Source organism: Oculina patagonica, chromosome 8 (genome assembly GCF_052425735.1).
Source record: "Oculina patagonica isolate OP01 chromosome 8, crgOcupat, whole genome shotgun sequence".
In the NCBI taxonomy this organism is placed as follows: Eukaryota; Metazoa; Cnidaria; class Anthozoa; order Scleractinia; family Oculinidae; genus Oculina; species Oculina patagonica.
In genome coordinates this window covers 23,116,483-23,137,990 of record NC_135765.1, presented here as the reverse complement: position 1 = coordinate 23,137,990, position 21,508 = coordinate 23,116,483, and the positions used below count along the sequence as shown (strand labels likewise).

The following is a 21,508-nucleotide window of genomic DNA, read 5'->3' as shown; positions in this document are numbered from 1 at the left end:
TGCTTATGCTTGAACTTGTGTCAAGCACAAGCTTGTGCTTGCGTCGCTAGTGAAAACCAGGCTTTAGTGGAGAGAGATCTCAGAGCTCGTGGACAAATACTCGCGCCTGATTGGAGCATTTCTTGCAGCGGACTTTAAGTGAGTGTCGTAAATACGAAAACGAAAGCAATGACAAAAGACAATTGCAACACACAATAACAAAACAATGAAGCAATATGAAATTACTGAAAACACTTGACCGGCGCCAAGCGCGTTTTAGGGTTTGTATGTGATTGGCTGAGTTGGTGGCGCAAACTTTCAGAGCGTTAACCAAAGTAACTTTTGATTACTTTTGGCTCTCAACTGTTACAGTGCGGCTACTGTTACCGGGGTCACCCAGACAAAGCTAACCAATCACGAAGCAGAACGGTAACAATGAATTCCAACATTTTTTATTTCAGCCAATGAAATGTCGAGTACAGAACAATGAAATTTCAACTTGTTTGTTCGCCACGAAAACAGATAACTTCGATTCCATCCCTTTTTAACTTGACTAGTTTTGACTGTACAATCTGGAAGGGAAATATCAGCGATGTTTATGAAGGAGATCAACTTCAAAATGTGTAAAATTAGGGGAAGCGACGACCGTACCGTATGTCTCCAGACATGAAAGTGCGTGCCGGATTTGTATAAAACAAAGAAAACGCGGCTTGTTCGCTGTCGGATCTTTGATTTCCACAGTATTATGAATATCTGAGGTTTACGCGCTGGGTACTGGCAGTGCGATTAAGCTGACAAAAAAGTAATTACCGGTACATTGTGTTGTAAAAGACTAATTTAAAATTGTTTTGAAAGCAAAGTGCATGGCGTATTTGAATTCTCAAACTAACCGCGGGCTGTCTAGAGCACTTCAATGGTTTCCTCAACAACCAAACAAGTGAAGGAATTTATTTCAGAAAAAAGATAGCATGATCTCACTTGTATGTAAACCATTGCTGAAAAAATAACCGATATTCCAGTTTGTCAGTCGTGTTATTATTTTCCCGACAATTCCAAACAGTCAAGTAAAATACAACTCTCTGAAGATGAAACCGCCGGCAGGCGAATTGAATTCAATTCCGCCACGCAAACATACGGCCGTGGTATTCACTGCTTTCATACAGTTTAAAATCAGTTCTAGCTCACTAGCATGACACAGTCATCTATGTAGCAATGAAAAACTACTCAAATTTTAAATTGAAAAGTCAACGATAGCTTACGCTGTATTCACATAAACTTCACGATTGAACAAGTTGAAGTTTCATTGCCTAATACTCGACATTTCATTGGCTGGATTAAAAATGTTGGAATGCATGTTCTCGTTCTTCTTTCTACTTGGCTAACTTTGTCTGGGTGACCCCGGTAACAGTAGCCGCACTGTAAGCCACACCCCCGGGTCTTTGTAGAGGGGGACTTTTTAGAGAGGGAAGGGTGGCTTTGTTTATCTTATACAACAGAAACAGGTAAACATTTTCACACAATAGTGTAACTATAAAATGTACACTGGTGGATAAAAGTAAAGTTACTTTGTTTTCTTGTTCACAAATTGTCATGAACGACCATCTTGAAAAGTGGGCACATTAAAAAATGATCTGCTAGACGGAGGGGAGGAGGCTATCATAAAGAGGGGCTTAAAGAGAGATATTGTAAGGGGGGGGGGATATTTAATAGAGATTTAACGATAAATAAGCGATACAATCGTGCTCAGGTATTTTGCCTTCCCTCTAGTGAAACCGCCAGCTACACGGGTTACGCCTTGTGTGCAAACCTGTATTAACAAATAACTTAAGACAAATTCTCAACGCTTCAAGATTAATAAATAAATTTTATTTCCTTATATTTTTTTAAGTTTCTTTTCGGAAAACGAGAGTTATTTACGCTGTTGCATTACCTTTCTATGGGAAAGACCATTTCTCGCAAGATAAACTGTTGACTGCCTCTCCGAGCAAGGTTTGGTCTCACTTATATATCGGGCTTCGGTTTGGCTTCGTAATTGCTTGCCGAGGTGTAATGAGGGCCTTTGGAAGTGTTATTTCCATAGTATTCCTTTCAGGCTTCTTTCGGATAACTGGTTAAGTAAAATCTCATAAAAATTGGTCTTTTAACTTAACAGGCGTTATTTCTAAAATTTCCAATATATTTCTTTCTATAGGAGGCACGTTTCACTTTCAGCCAATTCCTGTTTAGTTTTTTGTTTATGTCAAGTGCAAAGAAGTCTGTTATACTCGGAGATCAAGCTTGATTTCCTCACTGTTTCCCACGAACGAGCCGCAAAATGGAACCTAAAGAATGAAAAAAGAAAATCGCTGAACAAGGTCTACGAGAAAGGGATTTCTCTTTTCACAACGGCCGCATACCTTTTCTGTCAGTCAATTTTCTAACTTATCACACCACAAACTGCCAAATCGAATCGAAGACGCGATTTTTTTCGATGATAAACATGGTTTAGCATGACAGAGTGAGCTATAGGGTGACAAAATCAATAAAAGAAGTGTGACATAGCGTGACAGATTCACCTGAGAATTGCAAAACACGGGGTAACTTGCGTGCGTGACGAAATCAGCTAATGTAGCGCGACCAAGCTGACAGAATTGCCTATTATAATGGTGTGACCTGGCCTGAAGCACCATGCATGAATAAAATCACCTAAATAGATAGAACCAGCGTGACAGAAGCGTCTAATATAGCATAACGTAGCGTGACAGAACTGACTTCAATAACGATGCCTTGCGTGACAATCGTATAAAATAACATGACGTAACAAACTTACCAGTTTCTTTCTGTCAGTGAGTGATGAGTAAGGAGATGCCGGTGAACAGAAAAGATCTGCAAATAAAACAAGCGTTTATTAGAGAGAGAACAACAAAAGTGCCGAGCAAATGTTTTTCGGTTAGCTACTAAATGATACAAAAAAATACTACGATTACTACTGGAAGTAAAAGCTTGAATCTGACTCGCTTATTAAACAGAAAATTCTCGTCTTTCCTCCTACTTTTACACCTAGTATTTAGAAACAACTTTCGATGACCGTGACTGTCACGGCCACCTTTGAATCCAGCAATCTTCCGTGACGAAAGATTGCGTGATGGCATAAATGAAGGCAATGTAGTCACTTGCCACTGATTAAAGAATATTAATGCCAGATTTGTTTCAGATTCGACAGTTTTTAGATCAAGCAGTCTTCCAATCCATTAGTGTAGCGTTGCAGCCCTTAAATTAACTCTACGTAGATACAAGAATAAAAAAGTGACCTGATTTCTAAGACTTTGTAACACCACATCAAAGTTTGGATTTCCTTCATATGTGGGCGACTTAGTGCATACTCCATTCCCTTTGAAAAAAAAGAAAAGAAAAAAACTCATTTGGACGATTTTCTCACGAATACCGGAACGGCAAATTTAAATCTCGTTTCACTAAGTTTTACTGTTTACGATGTGAATTTTATTTAAACCACTGTAGTTAAAAACAAATTTTAAATTGTGCAATTTGAAGGAGGGTATTTCAGGCTAGCTCTTTATTGCGGCGTATCATTTTGAAACTCTGAACAGCAATGGATTTTTGCTGAGACGCAAGAAATGCTAGAGTGGAGTGGGTGCATAATATTAAAAATACGGGATTCCCTAAGAGGTTTTAAGGTTTTTAAGTTTCTAAGTAAAAATTCCGAGATACCAAGACCAAGTCAGGTTTGATCAGGCTGCATGTTTTACTCGTTCTTGGCACGGGTTACGCATGTACAAACTTGGTTTTAAATTCTGATTGGTTCATCGCATTGTTGGCGCGTTTTTCTGTAACAAAAGTGCCAGCAAGTTGTTTTTAGCTTTTACCTCCGTGTGGACGATAGAGTGGTACCACGTAGATATTCATATCGTCACAAGATGTCAGAAGAGTTCTGTAAGGCATTAAACTGGAACTCAACAGTGAGATGCCACCTGAAAGAGCAGGAACAATAGGCATTTGAATTTGAATAGTACAGTAGAAGCTAAGAGAGTCCTGATTTCACGAACACCAGGGGAAACGAAAATTGGTTCGAGAAACCGAGGGTTCAAGAAATCGGGATTCTACTGTACATAACTCTATGAGGCAAATGCGGCAGTCAGGTTTCGCTTTTCACTTTTCTCTAAAGTTACATGACCAGCTAAAAGAATAACCTGCGATAACGAGTTTTTTCCCCCGACGCGATAAAAAGAAAAACGCTTGATCGCAGGTTAATAAAAAAAGGCGCACCACTCTATTCTAAGTCTTAAGTGGCAGTCCATAACTCTATGGTTTTGACCTCCCATGTGCGAAGACCTCCTCTAAGCGGACTCATTTGTGGCCCCACAAATAAACAGTATCTTTTTCCTCCCATGTGCGCAAACCTTTCCTAAGTGGGCTCAGGTGTAGTCCAGCACATAAACAGTACATTTTCAACCTCCCATGTGCGGACACCTCCTCTAAGCGGACTCAGATATGGCCCCACAGATAAAAGTTAAGTGGACTCAGGGGAAGTCAGTACATTTTTGCCTCCCACACAAGCGGGCACCTCTCCTAAGTGGACCTCAGTGGTGACCCTAGCCACACACAAATATTACATAGTTTTCTTAATTTCTCATAAGTGGAAATCTCCCATAAGTGAACATTTTTTTCTGTTCCTGTCGGAAGACTTACTCTGTAGCTTCAATCTGGAATGCTGTAATAAGCTGCTGGTTACACAATGCATAGAGCTCAGGTTGTCAGGCTGAAAATCCTCCCTTGTGGCTTTGTTGTAGACAAAAACTGCAGAGAACAAGTTCAAAACTGGTTATAAAGCGTGTGGATATAAAACCACAGTACAAGTTTTAACACAGATGATGTCCGACTTTTCATTTATATTTATGTATCAGTCAATTCCAAGAGAGATCATCTCGTTAACACTCGTTTCCTATTAATCAGCAAATTTTAATAGGAAAAGGTACGTTGAAACTACTTTACATTAACGTAACAAGATACTAACTCATGGGCGGATCCAGGATTTTTCAAAGGGGGGTGGCTGTTTGCCAATATTTTTGTTTACTATATTGTTCAAGCCTCAGTTTTTTTTATGGGGGGGGGGGGGGGTTTCAGGCTTTAAGCCAGGTTTTTGAAAGTGGGAGTGCAAATTATTTTGGGTCTGAGGCCCATATTTCATGGAGCCATAGGCCTTATCCCCCTAGGGGGGTCTGGGGGCATGCCCCCCTCAGAAAACTTTAAAAGGTTGAAGCCTCTTAGACGTAATTTCCGCGATTCTGAGCAGCGTTATATAGCTATCAATTAAGTTATTAAACCACTGTTCTTCCTTGATAATTTGACAAAAATTAATATTCTTTCCTCAACTTATATACCTTGAGTTATATTTCGAAGAAAAAGTCTAATTCTTACAGAGAAATGAAAAGTGATTGAAATTTAAAATTTGACAGGCCACGAACTTACAGGAAAGAACAGATTTGCGTTGTTTTGCTCACCCACGTGCGTGGTAATTTTGAGCCCTTGGCAAAGTGGCCTGGGGACAACTTTGGTGACTTTGCTTGCTTGTGAAATCGCGTCGATGCGAAAAAACGGTAAGAACACTCGCTTAAAAAAGGATGTAAATGAAGAAGAAAATCATTCCAGCAAGGCTAAAACAACTCTTGAAAGCTAAAAAGAATCTACCTTTTAAAATTATACACACATGTTTTGTTACATTAAGCCAGAAGTTCGTTAAACAGGCTGTCGAAAATCTCCTATTTTGGAAAAATGGCCGTCCTTAACTTTGAACGGCCGCCTGACTATGAAAGGTGGATGAACATTGTCCTTATTTTCTATTTTAAAAGTTTAGTTTCATTTTTCTGGTGGATCAAGGGGGGTGGCTAGCCACCCAATCCACCCCCCCTGGATCCGCCCCTGCTAACTTCACGCGCTTGTGCTTGCTAGCGTTTTGTAGTTTATAACACATTTTGTAGATGGTCAAATGCGCGACCATCCGGGCTTCTGTTAGATCAATTTTCCCACTACTTGAGCCTCAGTAGCGGTCAGATGCCCGGGGGGGGGGGGGGGTGGTCTCGCTTGGCATTGACTGATACATTACACCACAACTAAACTGTCATTTTTGCCTTGATGCAGTTTTTAGCAGTATCGAAACATCGGACATTATTAGTGTTGTTGTTGTAGAAGGCCATCTACTATTTGAGTTTACTATTTGCGTTGTCTGGATTTAACGATAACAGTTCAAACAAAAATAACAACTTGAAGAGTGAAGGTAACGTCTGCGTTCGAGCCGGAGCTTATCCCGGTTTCGGAAGCATGAATCGACTTGCAGTATTTCTGGTCCCTCCCCGGATGCATTAGCCTGCGAACGCAGACGTTCGCAGGTTACGGATGCATGGGAGGGTTATCCCCCAGCATCAATTTCAACGGTATCCATTTATAGGTACATTTACACACCTTGGTAAAGAGAGGCACTATGAATGTAAAGTGTCTTGCCCAAGAACACAACGCGTGCCCCGGCCAGGGCTCGAGCCCAGACCGCTCGATCCAGAGTACCGTAAATGATCTAATAAACGCCCACTCTCAAATAAACGCCTCGTATCTAATAAACGCCTCCCCTGAAGTGCAAATTGTATTAGACGCCCCTTTCTAATAAACGCCCTGTCTCTAATAGACGCCCCCTCCAAGAATCATCTCAAAAACCAAGGAAATGCTCCATAGAGTAAAATCACGCAATAAAGTTACTTTTTGGCTTGACTGGGACATCGAAGAGGCCAACATGGTTGACCCTGATGACGATAAAAGCGTCGATATCGAACTATAAACAACATCTCTAGGTTTTGCATTAGTGCTGATTAGATTAGTCTCCTACTCACCAGCTCTGTTATGTATCTAACTCCACTAGAAAACTACTCATCCTATTTGTTTTGTTAACGTTGTTACTGTTAAATTGAAATATACGCCTCTCTCTAATAAACCCCTCATATCTATTTAACGCCTCCCCTAGCCTAGAACCCCAAAAATGTAATAGACGCCCCGGGCGTTTATTAGACCATTTATGGTACAGCGTGCTAACATTGGGCCACGGAGCCTCCCAACCTTGCCGAAAGGTGGAGTCTTTAAAAAATTTGGATGCCCTAATACAGACCAAAGCAATGTAATTGCCATGTAATGTCCATGAAAAACATCCTTAAAAGCTGAAACTTAGAAACAGCCGTTACCTACGTAACAAGGAATATATCCGTGCAACCTTCTTGGGAAGGGAAGATAGAAAAATTCAGAAAAAAAAAGTCCAGATAGAAAAAGTCTACAAGAAAAACTTTCGTCTTACCTATGTTAGGGTAATGCTCGTCAGATTCTTCTGGGGATCCTAAACTGTTTAACAAATGAGAGAAAAATGTAAAGAACTTGTTACAAACCACATACTGTTAAAGGAGCTAAGTCGCGGAAATTTCACGGATTTTTGGTCTAAACTTTTCTGAAACTAGTGGTATGCAATTTAACCCATGAAACTACACTACGATCACAACTAGTACGGCCGAAAGACGCTGTTGATTCGACTAAGCAAGATGGCGTTGTTTACAGGATTCCCTGTGAATGTGGCAAAGTTTACATCGGCGAGACTGGAAGACCTATGCAAGACAGAATCAAAGAACATGACCGGGACATCCGACTCGCACGCACCCAGACTTCCGCCGTTGCAGAGCATACCAACAACACCAGACACTACCCGCTTTGGAATGAGGTAAAGTTTATTGATCGTGACTCGCACTGGTACACACGCCGGGTCAAAGAGGCGATTCACATAAGACTTCACCCTAATAATATCAACAGGGACAGTGGAATTGAAATTCCTGAAGCATGGATGCCCACGATCAAAAAACACAACAACAGGAGAACTGTACGACTGCGGACCGTCGAGGGAGAAACAGTACACCAGGGGTGTTTACCATTTACAAAAAAATTTCGGAAAGTTTCCGTTGAGAATTTCCGTTGGGAAGAGTGCGTTTCATTTAGACGGGTCTCATTCGTTCACAGGCTCCTCTCTGTTCAGTTTCTGTTGCTCCCTCGAATCGTCCGCATACTCAAATGCCGTGATGAATGAAATCATAAAGTTCGTAGTTGACAAGGAAAATCTGATAAATTCAAAAGATTATGGGGAAAAGTATCCTTGCAGCGGCTGCAACTTTCATGAGACGCTACCTGTGCCACAATAGTAACGCTATTTTGAATGTTTTTTGTCAGCATATTCGATCGATGAATTTAATATACTTGCTTTGCCCAAAGAAAGCTTGGCTTCAGGCACAAATTTTACCTACCATTTATCGTGATGCAGTATATTTTGCAGAACTGATGCAAATACTTGAGTAGAGCAATCGTTTAAACCCTGAAAACTCAACCATGAAGAACTTTATTTATACATAAGACTGACCCGCCATTTTAGTTGAGGAGCCGTGAGACCCGGCTGTGAAAAAGGCTTGGGACTGGTGAGAAAGACGAGAAATCTGTAAATGGAACACGAATTTCCATTGGGAAGTTTCCACCGGGAAAACGGGACTACCTTTTCAGGTTGTCCGTTTTTTTCGGGAATTTTCCAGTGGAACGAACCGAAAAGTCGTGTTCCATTTACATTCCGCCCGGAATTTCCGGAAATTTTTTGTAAATGGTAAACACCCCAGCATGCAGAACACTGAGGATCGAAATGCACCAATCAGGGCTGTTGAAAACCAACCAATCACAGCGCAGCCGTGTGCTTTATAAGCTAACGCACAACCAGTCGACCTTATCGCCTGATGAGGACTAGCAGTCTGCAGTCGAAATGTTGCGATCTCCATCACACGTGACTACATCCTTATTATCTTTGAACATCTAAAGGAAGATATAACCTTAATTTGCGGAGAGAAATCGATCCAAGCTATAAAATGCGATTTTTTGAAGACTTGCGGAAACAACTTGAAATGTTTAGTCTCAATTTTTTAAGTTCGAAGCCATTTCCAATAGCCATCTGTAGCCAAAGACGTTTGTTAACAGTTTCAGTGATCTAATATTGAAATTGTTAATAAAAATTGAGAGACTTGGTTTGGAAAAATTCCTAAGTCACGAACTAAACTTTCGTGCACAGACAATTTCTTGCACAATTTTCTTGTAATGAAACCAAACCATTAACTAAACTTACCCAGAGGATTCATGTGTAGTATGACTTGCGGATGATGGCTTCAACATCTCAGCTGTTTTAAGAAGTCTGCAAGAACATTACTGATAATGAAATAAACCCAAAACGAAATATATACCACTTCCAAACGGTGTAAGGAAGGTCATTTCTTTGACTTATGGCAAGTCCCTGTTGCGGACTTGGATTTTTCTCCTTGTCTTATATCTTTCTCATTAAGGTGGCTCGATCAGATTTTTAATTACAATATACCTTTTAACTTTGAGCAACGAGTGAGTAACCATACATGAAAAGTCACATATCAAGTCCAAGACCCAAAATTATTCACAATTGCAAGTAATTTCATGTCATGTTAAATGAGTGTACACATCGTGAAGCTGCTGTCTTAACTCCTTTTGATGAAAGATATCATCACCCAAAAATTTGATAGAGCCACCTTAAATAATGTTTTTCGATACCTTATTCTTACTAATTTTCACGTGTACCTAATTTCGCGAAAATTCGGGAGCCGAATTTCGCGATTGTAAGAAAAAATAGAGAAAAAGTGTATTAAATTTTGCGATTTTGTCAGTGTTTTATCGATCAGTCGTGTTCAAATTTCGATCAGTCGTGTTTAAGTTTCGCGTGTTTAAATTTAGCGCAATGTTTTTTCGCGCGCGTTTAATTTCGCGATTATTTTGAAATCGCGAAAATTATTACTCGCGAAATTAGTAATAAGGTACTAATTCTGGTTTATATGGCATAAAACAAACAGGAGTACAGCTACCCACCCCAACCCCCATTGTATATCATGTCCCTTCCCCCCTCTCTCCAACATTAATCCAATGGCCACAGTTGACTATTCGTCCTCATCTACTCTAAAATACTACTGGCTAGACTGGCTGATGCAAGAATAAAGTAACTGTATTGCCCAAGAAGACTGTCTACAAGTTTGGAACTGCAACTTTAATGCATTCATTAGCAGGGATGTAGCTAAGAAAACACTAAGCCGGCTCATCAACAAACCCAGCAGGCTTTTCTGGCCTTAGCAGCTCTAAGTCTTTGTTTTCACCTAAGTCCTTGTTTTCATGTGAAATTTCAGCCAGATTTAAGTTCTATTTCAGCCGGTTAAAATAGCCAGCAGCCGGCCCTTAGCGACATCCCTGGCTGCATTAGGCCATCAGAAGATTTCAAAGGTTTTCAGTACACACTACAAAGCACAGTACCTTATTATGTTGAGGTCAGTAAACCAATCCTGCACAACCAAAATAACATGACAGACTGTTAACAGGAAGGTGACAATCTGCAATGACTGGAAAAAGATAGTGAATATGAGATTGTGCTCTGCTCACTGCAGTTACAAGAAACACCCCTACCCCACAGGAAGGTCATTGAAAATTCCCAGGATTGAGAGAATTAGCTTTTTTAAAGAAAGTTTGAAATTAAACTGGAATTTTGGGGGAGGGGGGAGGGTTGGGAGTGTATCAACCACAAGTATCAACTTATGTTGATACATGTTGATAATGAGGTTTGCATGTAGGGGATTTGAGTTACAGACTTGTAAAAGTAGTATCAAGTACTAGCTAAATTACCTAAAGCACTAAAATATATTTACCTGGATTTCATTGTAGTTTTCTGGAGAGGTGTATTCAGGAGGAATGTTGCGATCATGATGAATTAAGCGGTCTAACAATGCTGCACTTAGCAGAGGCTAAATAGTGGCAAAAGATAACAAAACCATAAAGTAAAATAAACAAGTCCATTACAGTCATATGTCAGTTTGTTTTCAAGCTGAAAAGACAGCCCTAAGTAACAGAAAAAAGGCTTCAAGCCTACAGTAGGTGGTTTGATCACTTGATCCAGAGTCCTGCAAGCTAACCATTAGGCCCCCATGCCTCTCACCATTATTTGAATTTAAGGTAACAGTCTTGATATAACACCGTTTTCTTACATGTTAGCGTTGAGCTGTTTAGATTGGCTAACTATAAGGTTTAACTTAGTATTACCTGGGTATCTAAAAGAATCACTCTTTCTTGTGTTACGGTCATGTCAATACCAGATGTCTGATTTATTCCATCTTCCTAAACATCACACACAGCAATCAATCAACAATCAATCAATCAGTCAGTCAGTCAGTCAGTCAGTCAGTCAGTCAGTGAGACAGTCAGTCAGTCAGTCAATCAATTACTTTTTACTCTTTGATGTTTTTTTATTACTCAGTTAGAAAAGATAATGATAATGATGATAATGATTTAAGGCCAGACCACAACACCGGGAGCTTCGTGCCCTACTCTTTGCGAATAGTGTGTGGGTTCTTTTACGTCCCCTGTTAGAAGACTGAAGATACAGGAGACGGGACCTACGGTTTATCGTCCTTTTACGAGAAGACTAGAATGTCTAACCATTTGCAGATGTAATTACAAAGGCAGCACATTCTCCTCAGTTATTTTAAGACCCTGAGTGTTGGTCCAGTCTGGGGTTCGAACCCACGACCTCCCGCACAGCAGTCCGGCGCTCTACCAACTGAGCTAACCAGGCGGCGGTTAGGTAACTAGGTATGTGCATAAAAAAAACTACTTCTCTCTTGTCTAACATTTCCTTTTATCAAACATTAGCCCCTTGCTTTTTTGATACATCAAATTTTTGGGATTTTTTAAAAATTGTGAAATATTCAAAACTTATATGCCTTCAAAATATGTTGTAATTATAACTAAAGGTAATCCCTTTTGGTTAAACCTACTTAAAATTCAGTTCATTATCAACCAATAAAATTAAACTTCCAAGATTCAAGGATGTCTCTTAAAATGATAAGATGCCAAGACAGGCTAGATGTCACCAAACTTTATTAATTCTATCTAAATGGGGCTAAACAATAAGAGTAGTGTATGTACTAACCTGAACTTGTCTTGACTGCACAGGAAATAAGGGAGTCCTTTAAGTTCAAGAAAAATACGCTGTGAGCTCAAAACAATGTTGATTTCATGTTTCCACTGTTTCATAAAATATTACAATTAAGTTTATGATAAATCCACCAGTTTATTTTAAACTAAAATAAATCATATCTCTCACAAAGCATGCATGCATGCTGTGATTGGTCAATTTAACATGCCATATACTACAGTATGGCCTGACTTGAAAGGCTTTGTTCTCCAGAGCAAGGGTTCTAAATTATTATTAACCTTGAGTTGTGTCCTTGCCATAACAACAACAACAACAACAACAACAAGATGTTTATTATCTATCTTTAGTTGCAGAGATGTCAATTTGGCTTTTTCGTCAATCAAAAATTGACAGCAGATTGTTTAACATGCTTGAGGTAGAGATACTGACCATGTACTAGTGGCTTGCTAATTAGCTACAAACCTTGAATCAGAAAATGGCCCGGCTCCCCCCAGAACAGAGAGGACAGTTGATTTTCCAACACCTTGTGGGCCAATGACACCTACCACCAGGAAGTCTGTTTGATCAAGAAGGATCTAAATGACAAAATGAAGAGTTCAAGAAAGTTTCTAGTAAGTAGAACTTGTAATGGCATTACAAATTCACAGCAACTGGCATCTACAAACCCAGAAAGCACATAAAATTAATTGAAATTGAAAATTTTAAAGCCTGCAGGAAGGCTCTCTCTTAGGGGGCAACAAATGCAAGGTGCAAAGTCACCAGTTTCGGCGAGCAAAGATTATGGCTTCGCCACTCATGTCATTGTCCCCCAAAAAAGAGTCTGCTCAGCCTAAAAATTTTAATGTCAATGCAACTCATGGCCTTTACCTCCAATGCACTGTCATTCCATTGCAGATTTTCATCAAGTAATTTAACAACTTGTGGAGCTCCATCACGGCTATGAAGACCAAGTTTAAGGGAGGCCATGTTTGCCATTAGCCCTTCGACATTTGCACTTGCTGCTGAACAAAAATCAGCAACATTCAATAAATAAAATACCATATTGAGTGACTCCAGAATACAAGATGTTGCTTACAAATAACACAGAAAAATGTACTGATTCATCAAAATAGAAAATTATAAAGTTCTTATAATCGACATAATTTTCTATTTTGCTGAATCAGCACATTTTCCATGACCCCTCTACTTGAACATCTTAGTACTTATCTCTCTAAAGCTCTTATAGAACTCAAAGCAATTTTTATATTTCAGCAATAGAAAATTCCTTATGAGCAAAAGTACTAAATTAAAACTAAACATTGTCTCAATAATTTTAGATTCGGATCTGAACGAAAATAGTGGCGGATTGTCTGATTTGGCCAAAAAATTCAATGGATCGGCGAGTTGCGCACCCCTTTTCATCCCTCTCGTTGACCTTCCCCACACTGAGCTAGGCTAAATAAAACAAGAATTAGAAGACTTGATTTCATTCACCTGGGACTGTGCTTGCCGTTGCCCCGCCCATGCCATGAGATGGCGTAGCACCTGCAGATCTCTCTGATCCCTGGCTTGCTGTGTGATCTGATAAAATTGTTTTTCCACGTGTTACAGCTTGCAGGGGTGCATTTTGTCTGGCCACACCCTCTTGTGATGGTTCCCTTTGGAAATATGAACTATTTAGTTTCCAAGATGATGAACACTTTATTCTCCAAAGAATAACACACATTGTCAAACATAGTCATGCAGGTACTGGCAAATTTCGGGGTTTGTTTTCGTTTTTGTTTTGAATTTGTTGAAGTGTCACATTTCGGTGACAGCATACATGAAGTTTTTTAGTCCGCCATTACGGTTTGTTTAGTTCAAGAATTCCCGATGAGCTGAAACGTCGGTTTGAAATAGCGTCAAGGTTCTTCTACTCGTTACTATTTGTTCTGCAATGATATCTGGAGTTAATAATGAAGAAAAAGGTAAGTTTGTCGCGGAATTTTTAGCTTTGCTTGTAAAACATTCCTTCGTGTGAGGCTCACATAAACATTGCAGCCGAGATTGTACAGTACGGACTGGAATTCATCTTTAAACCTCTTCATTGCAAGCTTTTTTCTTGCCCAACAAGCAAAAGGTCAACCCAGCACACACAAGGTAAAAATCCCTGGACTAGTTCCTTTGACAAATCCCAATGAATGGCAAGTCACTTTTTATTTGAATTATTCACATTTTTGTCCAAAAATCTAGTATATATACCTGCCAACTTTTTCTGGGTCAAAGGCATGAGATTTTTATCCTAAGAGTGCACAGATTTCCAAAGACGATACGACAATGCCCGAAGTTTTCCGAAGACGTTAATTCCCGGGGTATCCAATCAAACGTTTGGTAATCGAACTCAATCGAACACCAATCGTTCGATTGAGTTCGGTAATCAAACATAATCGAACTCACAATAAAATTTGGTCAATCGAACTCAATTGAACGTTCGATTACCGAACAGCGAACAATCGAACGTTCGATTACCGAACAACCAACAAACGAACTCAATCGAACGTTCGATTACCGAACTCCTGTTTGTTTATACTGCGTACATATTGTACGGTGCACCGTTCCCCTAATCCTTTTTTGGCGATTCGCCATACCTCGGGATAGGACGATTGTCTGCACAATAGCCACGGGCACACCAGTCTGCCACGAAGTTGGGAGAAATTTTGCCAAATGTGTGTTCTTCACATATTGAACACAACTGCCTGTGTTGCAGTGAATGAAATGGTGCAACTTCTGTTTGAGTGTAACGGTGAAAAGCAGGGCAGAAACCATATCCTTCCTTCTAATATAGAAATGTAAACAATAGTGCATTTCAGTTATTTTACCGCCGTTTTGTTCTCTTCTACCAAATATATTTTACTACACATTGACATTCAGTTCGATATTTGGACGTTTTTATATTTATTCCATTCAATAAAAGTTGATTTTGATTAGTCCTGCGTGATTTACATATCAAGAGAAAGATTCCGAACAAAATCGAACCCGATTGAGTTCGATTGTGTTCGATTGTGTTCGATTGGTTCGAAAATCGAACTCACAGCAAAATAGATGTTCGATTTTGTTCGATTACCGAACCCGATCGAACGATCGGTGTTCGATCAGGTTCGATTGATTTTTGGTTCGATTTTGTTCGATTGGATACCCCGGGTTAATTCTGAACATATCCTGATCCGGCAGTGCATGGATGTGTTTGCTAAACAAGCCTTTGTTTAAATTCTGAGATTTTAAAGGAAAAGTATTGTCATTTACTCATTTTACATGGAGTTTTCCTTTCTCGCATTAGTTTGAGTTCACATTTTTTGGGGAAGCGTGTCGGTTATGGTTATTATAACTCACATTTTTCAACAATGAGAAAAAAGTTTGTAAGCATGAGTTGGCATAAGATCTAAGTTTTCAACTCCCAGGCGGGAGACTCAAGCCCAAGGTGTGAGAGTTGGCAGGTATATGTAGTCACTTTTGGCCCCAGTGACTAGTTCCATGAATTCAAACTGTCTGTTATAGCTTATCATACTGTTTAAGTATAAGTCACTAGCAAATATCTTTAGTTAAAAGAAATTCTACCTTGGTTTTATTAGAATTTGCTTCACTGGAGTTTCTTGTCCCTAAATAAGGAGCAGAATTAGATAAAATTATAAACATAACAGAGGTATTTAGAATAACATCATTAGCTAACAATATTATTGTGTGATTCCTGAGGGGAGTTTTATTAATGCTCAAGGCTATTACCGCTAACCTTGGAACTCCCCTTTTCAAATTTATGTATAATTGTATTATTATATAAAATTTGAAAAAAACATTTATACATATATGTACATGTGTTGTGGTTTTAATTTTTCTTTGGTTTAAAAATTTTCAAGCCAGTTTGATTTTTATTTTTCATTATTTCTCATATTCATTATCTGAAACAAAAGGAAATAAAAATCAAACTGGTTTGAAAGAAATATTTAAACCACAACATCTGCAATGTGACCCTGAGCAATATGATCGATGTCAGCTGCGTTCATACAATAATACTGCTTTGTATTTTGGGCAAATTATATCAGACAGTTATGCAGTCACTTTGTGTATCTTGGGAAGTGTCAGTGTATTTGCAAGGTATCAAACGTGCAAATTGACAGTCTGGTAACAATTTTTAACATAAATTTAATGTCGACTCAAACTTCTATATCAGGTACCCAGGGGCAGATCCAGGATTTCAAAAGGGGGAGGGGGGGGTGGATGGCAGACCATATTTATTGAGGGGTGGTGAAATTACCCACAAGACCCTGGGAACGATCAAACCTGAGCATCGACTGAGCACATGGGTTGGTAAGCGTGAACGTTTCCCTGCAAAATTCGGAATAACGAGCCAATAAGAATCTTACTTCGTCTCACTAGGCGTTGTCAAATGGCTTCCTTGCGAACTTTTGCGCGAAAAGTGGCGGCAGACGTCGAAACGTGGCGTAACAACAACCAGACATGAGCGAGAGCTAATTTTTCTTTTTTTCTTTATTTTCTATTTCAAATAAAGTGACATTTGGAATTTTTTTTACTGAAAAATGGGGGGTGGATATCCACCCTATCCACCCCCCCCCCTGTATCCGCCCCTGGCACCATAATGAGTTTTCCTAGGTTTTTGTAACTTTATAAACATCACTTATTAATTATAGTCTACCGGATAGATTCCACAGCACTTAATTTGTCTTACAGTCCTTTAAATGAATTTCTGATTCTCACCCTATCTGCAGAGGCCTTGGTGAGTATAATAGGTGTCTTCATAGGTGATGCTGCTGCTGCCACAGGGTGGACTCCGGGTGGACCTTCCCCTTTACCCTGGTGAAATTAACAAATGGAGGTTAAACTCACATAACATGCCAATAACGTGTAGCAAAAAGGTACAATTAGGTATTAAAAATTGGTCTGCTCAAAGGACAAGGGTGCATTCTGTGTACATCCCAATGGCCAAAGATACGCCAATGTTTTCTTTTTATGTCTACGCCAAGGCCCTAAATCCACGCCAGAAATCTTCAGCATGACCTACATGAAATGCAGCCTCGTCAAAGGATGGACAATGCTATCCACTACGGATAATTCACCACCCAGCGGTTATCATGGTAACTTGTTCGGTGAATAGCATTGTTCACCCTTTTAACAAAAAACAAATTTCTAGCTATAAGCTGCGGGAACAAAGAGTTCTTCTGTTTAACGGTTAGAAAATGTAACAGAATTTTAAGCCTCCGGTGCCACCTTAATGTGAATGTTTTTGAAACGATATTGCGATTCATAGTTGTTAAATATAAAATAAGTAAAGGATTTTATCTTATTTATTATAGTGTCTATTTAATTTTTTAATCAAGGTCTAGAATTTGGAAAACAAGGTAGTGTGTGAAGATGCTAAATGATTTATCGTCTTGCAATGTCACCTAGCTAGTTTGTTTTTCAAATACTACAAGCCACGTATTTTGGCGGATAACAAATATTCACTAGCAACACAGATACAAATCACCAGCTTGTTATGTAGTCAACAATTCAGAGTCACACTGCCTACCCTTGCAGGCCGCTCCCGGAAGCCTCTTTCCCTTCTCCGACCGCCTCTTCCACGACGAAAACCTCTGTCTTGATCCTCCATCTTGGATTTCGAATGAAGACGTCATGTAAGGAGAAACGAAATGACCTTTCACCAGCTGCATGACGGGAACGATCAGCAGGATATCACGTCAGTTTCTCTGAGGAATTTGTTGTATCGATCGAACAAGAAATCTTGGTGATGGATTTGAGAAAGGTTTCTGACGAGGAGAAAGTCAACTTGTGCAGGAAATATACCATTCACATACTCCTTTTTATTATAACATATAGATTATGTGCATTTTCTTCTTTAATTTGCTTGTTTTTGATGCATTTTGTGTACGCCATCGGTCGTAGTGTTTGTGGTTGTTGATTTTGTATTCTATGGCTTTTAGTTCTCTATGTTTTATTGCAATTATAAATATGTAGCGATTTAACTAGAACGGAGGAAGAAAGCAATTGATTTTATGTTGAGCTGACATGATTTGGATGACTTGTTCGTTTTGCTGTGTGCTGTTTTTTGTTCTTTTTCCTTGATTCCCATCAACACATTTCTTAGGAGGTTTTGCTTTGCTGCCATTTCTCTGGTTTGTTAATATAGTGTGGTTCTTCAGAGAAGCGTTTATCAGACCGGCTTTCACAGGACAATCAAAACTGAAATCATGTAAGTACATATAAGATCCATTTAACTCAAGTGTAAAAAATTTATATTAATGGTGCTTTTATGCTACCCTGGGTGCTAGAGGGGTTTTTCTTCGGCGACAAAAAAAAAAAACCTCTGAAACCCAGGGTACTCTTATGCACCTACACTGTATCACTGGTTTGCCCCAGGATGGGGGGGGGGGGGCAACCCACGGGTTGCATCATCGTGAAGCCCTCCCAGGGTAGGGATTTTGACATCTAATTGGTCTGCTGGGTTATGTGAAATTTGACATTCGCTAGGTGCCCAGGGGTGGGGAATTCGACTCTGGCTTCCAAAAAATTTCAAATTCCCCTGGGGTTGCCCCCCATCCTGGGGCAAACCATTGATAGGTGCATTACATTTCAACAGGCAATGTTTTGATCAACATACATGTACCTCACAGAGAGTGATGTACTCACCACTCTAAAGGCCAATTTACACGGTACAATTTGTTGGCCCGATTTGACTCAGATTTGATAAGAAAATGATTGTGCAGTTAAAAATTGGCTTTTTTTAAAAAAAAAGATCTGTTGCAATGCCACAGATTTTGAAGCTCGGGCTGATTTTCATCCTACCCCCCGCTTGCCATTCAAATAAGGCAAGGAAATTCAGGCTGATGAGTCACAGCGTGTTAATTTGCTTGGAACAAAATCGTAGCTTGTGAACTGCCTTAAGACAAGCTGTCCAAGGAGTCTTACACCCAATGTGCGAGGCGTGCAAGGCAAGGTAGCGAGGCAAGACAGCGAGGCATGCGAGGCAGAAATCCCTGCTCCAAATAAAAAGGCTAACTGCATGCTACGTAAGCTAACTGTAGGCTAACCAGAGTGCTATTTAGGCTAACCCTAGGCTAACTGAAGTGCTACGTAGGCTAACTGGAATGGATCGCATGCCTCCCTGCCTCGCACTTTGTCATGAACCCTGTCCAAGAGGCCTTTCATAGTGAAGCAATTAAAACCTCAGCAGGCTCAACTAGGGGCATGTGTGAGAGTGACACAGGAGCGGCGAAGCCACAACATGTGAACGGCAAAGCCACGACAATGAGCGACAAGCCACGACAGTGAGCTGCATAAGCCTAGAGATAACGATAACAGAGCCAGTTAAGACAGGAAACTGCCTCTGCCAAAATTAAACCTAAGTAAGCTTAAGAATTCTGGCTAGTAGAAAATCGGTTTTGGCTTAGTAGTGAAATCAAAGCTGTCACTAGCCAATAGGTTAGCTAGCAAACAAGTTAATCTCAAGCCCTATGACTGTCATTTTGTAACTGTTCATTTCTTTCTTACAGATGTTATCAAATCTGGCATAGGATTCTTAGTATGGTTTGCTGGTTTGACGGCATGGATTCTCATCTATCAGAAGTATCGAGCAAGCTGGGGAGAAATTGGAGACAGAATATCATTTGTCATACCCCTAGGGGAACCATGAAACAGACCAATGATGTTTATTAGTACAATTTATAAATCATTGTCACTGAAACTAAGCTAGAACAATTCATCTTCTTGTTGCAAGTTTGTCCAGGACATTTGTGTAACATGAACATTGTAAATATTGCTATATTTGTTGTAGAAGTTTTTTATTAAAAAGTTACAGACACTTATTGTTTTTTAATTGTTTATATGTACCTGCATTAGACAAACCCAAGCATAAAGAGTCTTATGTATTAGATGCTCATATGTGACACGCATCCTGCATACTGCTAGGATCAGCAATGTCGAAATCATCAAGTGTGTTGTAAATAATAAAGATGGCAAATTTTAAGGACGGTGCCTCCTATTGTTACTGCGCACTTGTTCTGCGCATCACGCAATGTGTCTAACACACTGAACGCGCACGCTTTTGATTAATTTGCTCGCTCAAAATGACAAATTCAACTACGCGACCAAGCGCGCGACTAAAAATCAAGAAAGATTTCTGCTGCGACGAAATCCAGTTTATGGACATATCAGTAAGCCAGGTACAGCGGAAAAGCAACATTTTAGTTATTATTGACCTCTAAAATGGCTCACATTAACAGTTAAAATAAATCGCTAAGCGCTCAAAGGTAACTCGCAAACTGCTAACTACATATGGCGTGCGCGCGCGAGATGCAAATATTTTACTTGCTAGGGAGGGGAAAGGAAATATGTAACAGAACCCAAAAACGATTCGATAGAGCTTGAAAAGAACTCGTATAACTTTTAAAAACGCGCGGTGACCCCTACTTTTTATTTTATAAAATGGAAGTGAGTATAGAGCACATGTTTAATTTGTGATTAAGTGGAAAAAAATTAGGCCGATTTTCTGGCCGTGCAAGTGAGAGCTGTTAGAGTCAAAAATTGTTCAAACACAATTATTTTGTAAATAAAATCGTGGAACACGCAGTTTCAAAGACATTATTTGTTAGTTATTTTAAAGATTGTTATATTTAATATTGATTTTGTTCATGAAAAATCAATTTCAAATGGAATTTGCAAGAAAATTTTATTTTATTTTAGGTTTTTTTTTAATGCCACATCAGCACTTTTTTCCAGTTTTCAAACCTAATTATCTCGAAAATTTGCGTGGCTACCCCCAATTTTCTTTTTTGATTTTAATAGCCCTTGGTAACATCTACATTTCTTGCATAGTCTTCGGCCAGGAAAAATAACTTCGTTATTAGTTGGCACCGTCCTTAAGCTCGGTGATAAATAATGAAGATGAATTTTTCAACAATGACAGTATGCAGTAAATGGCCCAGCTCACCATGAGTCTCTCGCAGCTCAGTTGGTTAGAGCGCCCAACGGGTATCTGGGAGGCCATGGGTTCAATTCCCGTCGAGGACTCAGAATTTTTCTTTGTCCCATGCTTGTGTCATTGTTAAAAAATTCATCTTCATTATTTATCACCGAGCTTAAAATGTTCCATCTTTATTATTTGCAATACGGAAATTACTAGTTTCGAATTCATATCCTTCCACTCCTTTTATTAGTGTCACAGAGTAAGGGAGCATGCAGTCTTGATATAATAACTGCCTGATCTGACAAATCAATAAAAAAACTTCCAAATGTCTGATGATTTGTAGTCTCCCTCGTCAGAATCCCCCATTCAATATTTTGCAGACATTATTTTAACCTGTGAAAGCAAAATTGGATTTCCTGTTGTTTCGAATTCACCCCACTGAAAGAGCCGGAAAAACTGGTTGCTTTTGCAGGCTGAAAGATATTTTTCTCATAATTTTCACTTTTCCTTCATCCCAGTAGGGCATAAAACTTTGGTTTAAAATTTTT

General features: G+C 39.4%; 2 protein-coding genes across 3 annotated transcripts; one reads left to right on the top strand and one right to left on the bottom strand.

Moving 5' to 3' along the window:
• Positions 1–1,823: 1,823 nt before the first annotated feature.
• On the bottom strand, positions 1,824–17,649 carry LOC144662012 (nonsense-mediated mRNA decay factor SMG9-like). 2 transcript variants are annotated; one of them, XM_078522743.1, is made up of 17 exons: positions 17,568–17,649; positions 16,757–16,852; positions 15,602–15,642; positions 13,502–13,665; positions 12,896–13,029; positions 12,491–12,603; positions 12,023–12,059; positions 11,134–11,208; positions 10,743–10,838; positions 10,354–10,439; positions 9,155–9,220; positions 7,310–7,353; positions 4,666–4,773; positions 3,843–3,947; positions 3,270–3,349; positions 2,789–2,844; positions 1,824–2,300 (listed from the first exon to the last, which is right to left on the bottom strand). In XM_078522743.1, the coding sequence occupies exons 1-17, from the start codon at positions 17,646–17,648 to the stop codon at positions 2,219–2,221; spliced, it is 1,464 nt and encodes a 487-aa protein (XP_078378869.1). In that variant the 5' UTR covers position 17,649; the 3' UTR covers positions 1,824–2,218. The 2 variants fall into 2 exon arrangements, with proteins under 2 accessions (XP_078378869.1, XP_078378870.1); XM_078522744.1 differs by having other exon boundaries at positions 12,896–13,026.
• Positions 17,650–17,712: 63 nt separating this feature from the next.
• Positions 17,713–19,860, top strand: LOC144662014 (gamma-secretase subunit PEN-2-like). Its single transcript, XM_078522745.1, has 3 exons — positions 17,713–17,840; positions 18,137–18,248; positions 19,549–19,860. Exons 1-3 carry the CDS (start codon positions 17,787–17,789, stop codon positions 19,686–19,688), a joined length of 306 nt encoding a protein of 101 aa, XP_078378871.1. The 5' UTR covers positions 17,713–17,786; the 3' UTR covers positions 19,689–19,860.
• The last annotated feature ends 1,648 nt before the right edge of the window (positions 19,861–21,508 follow it).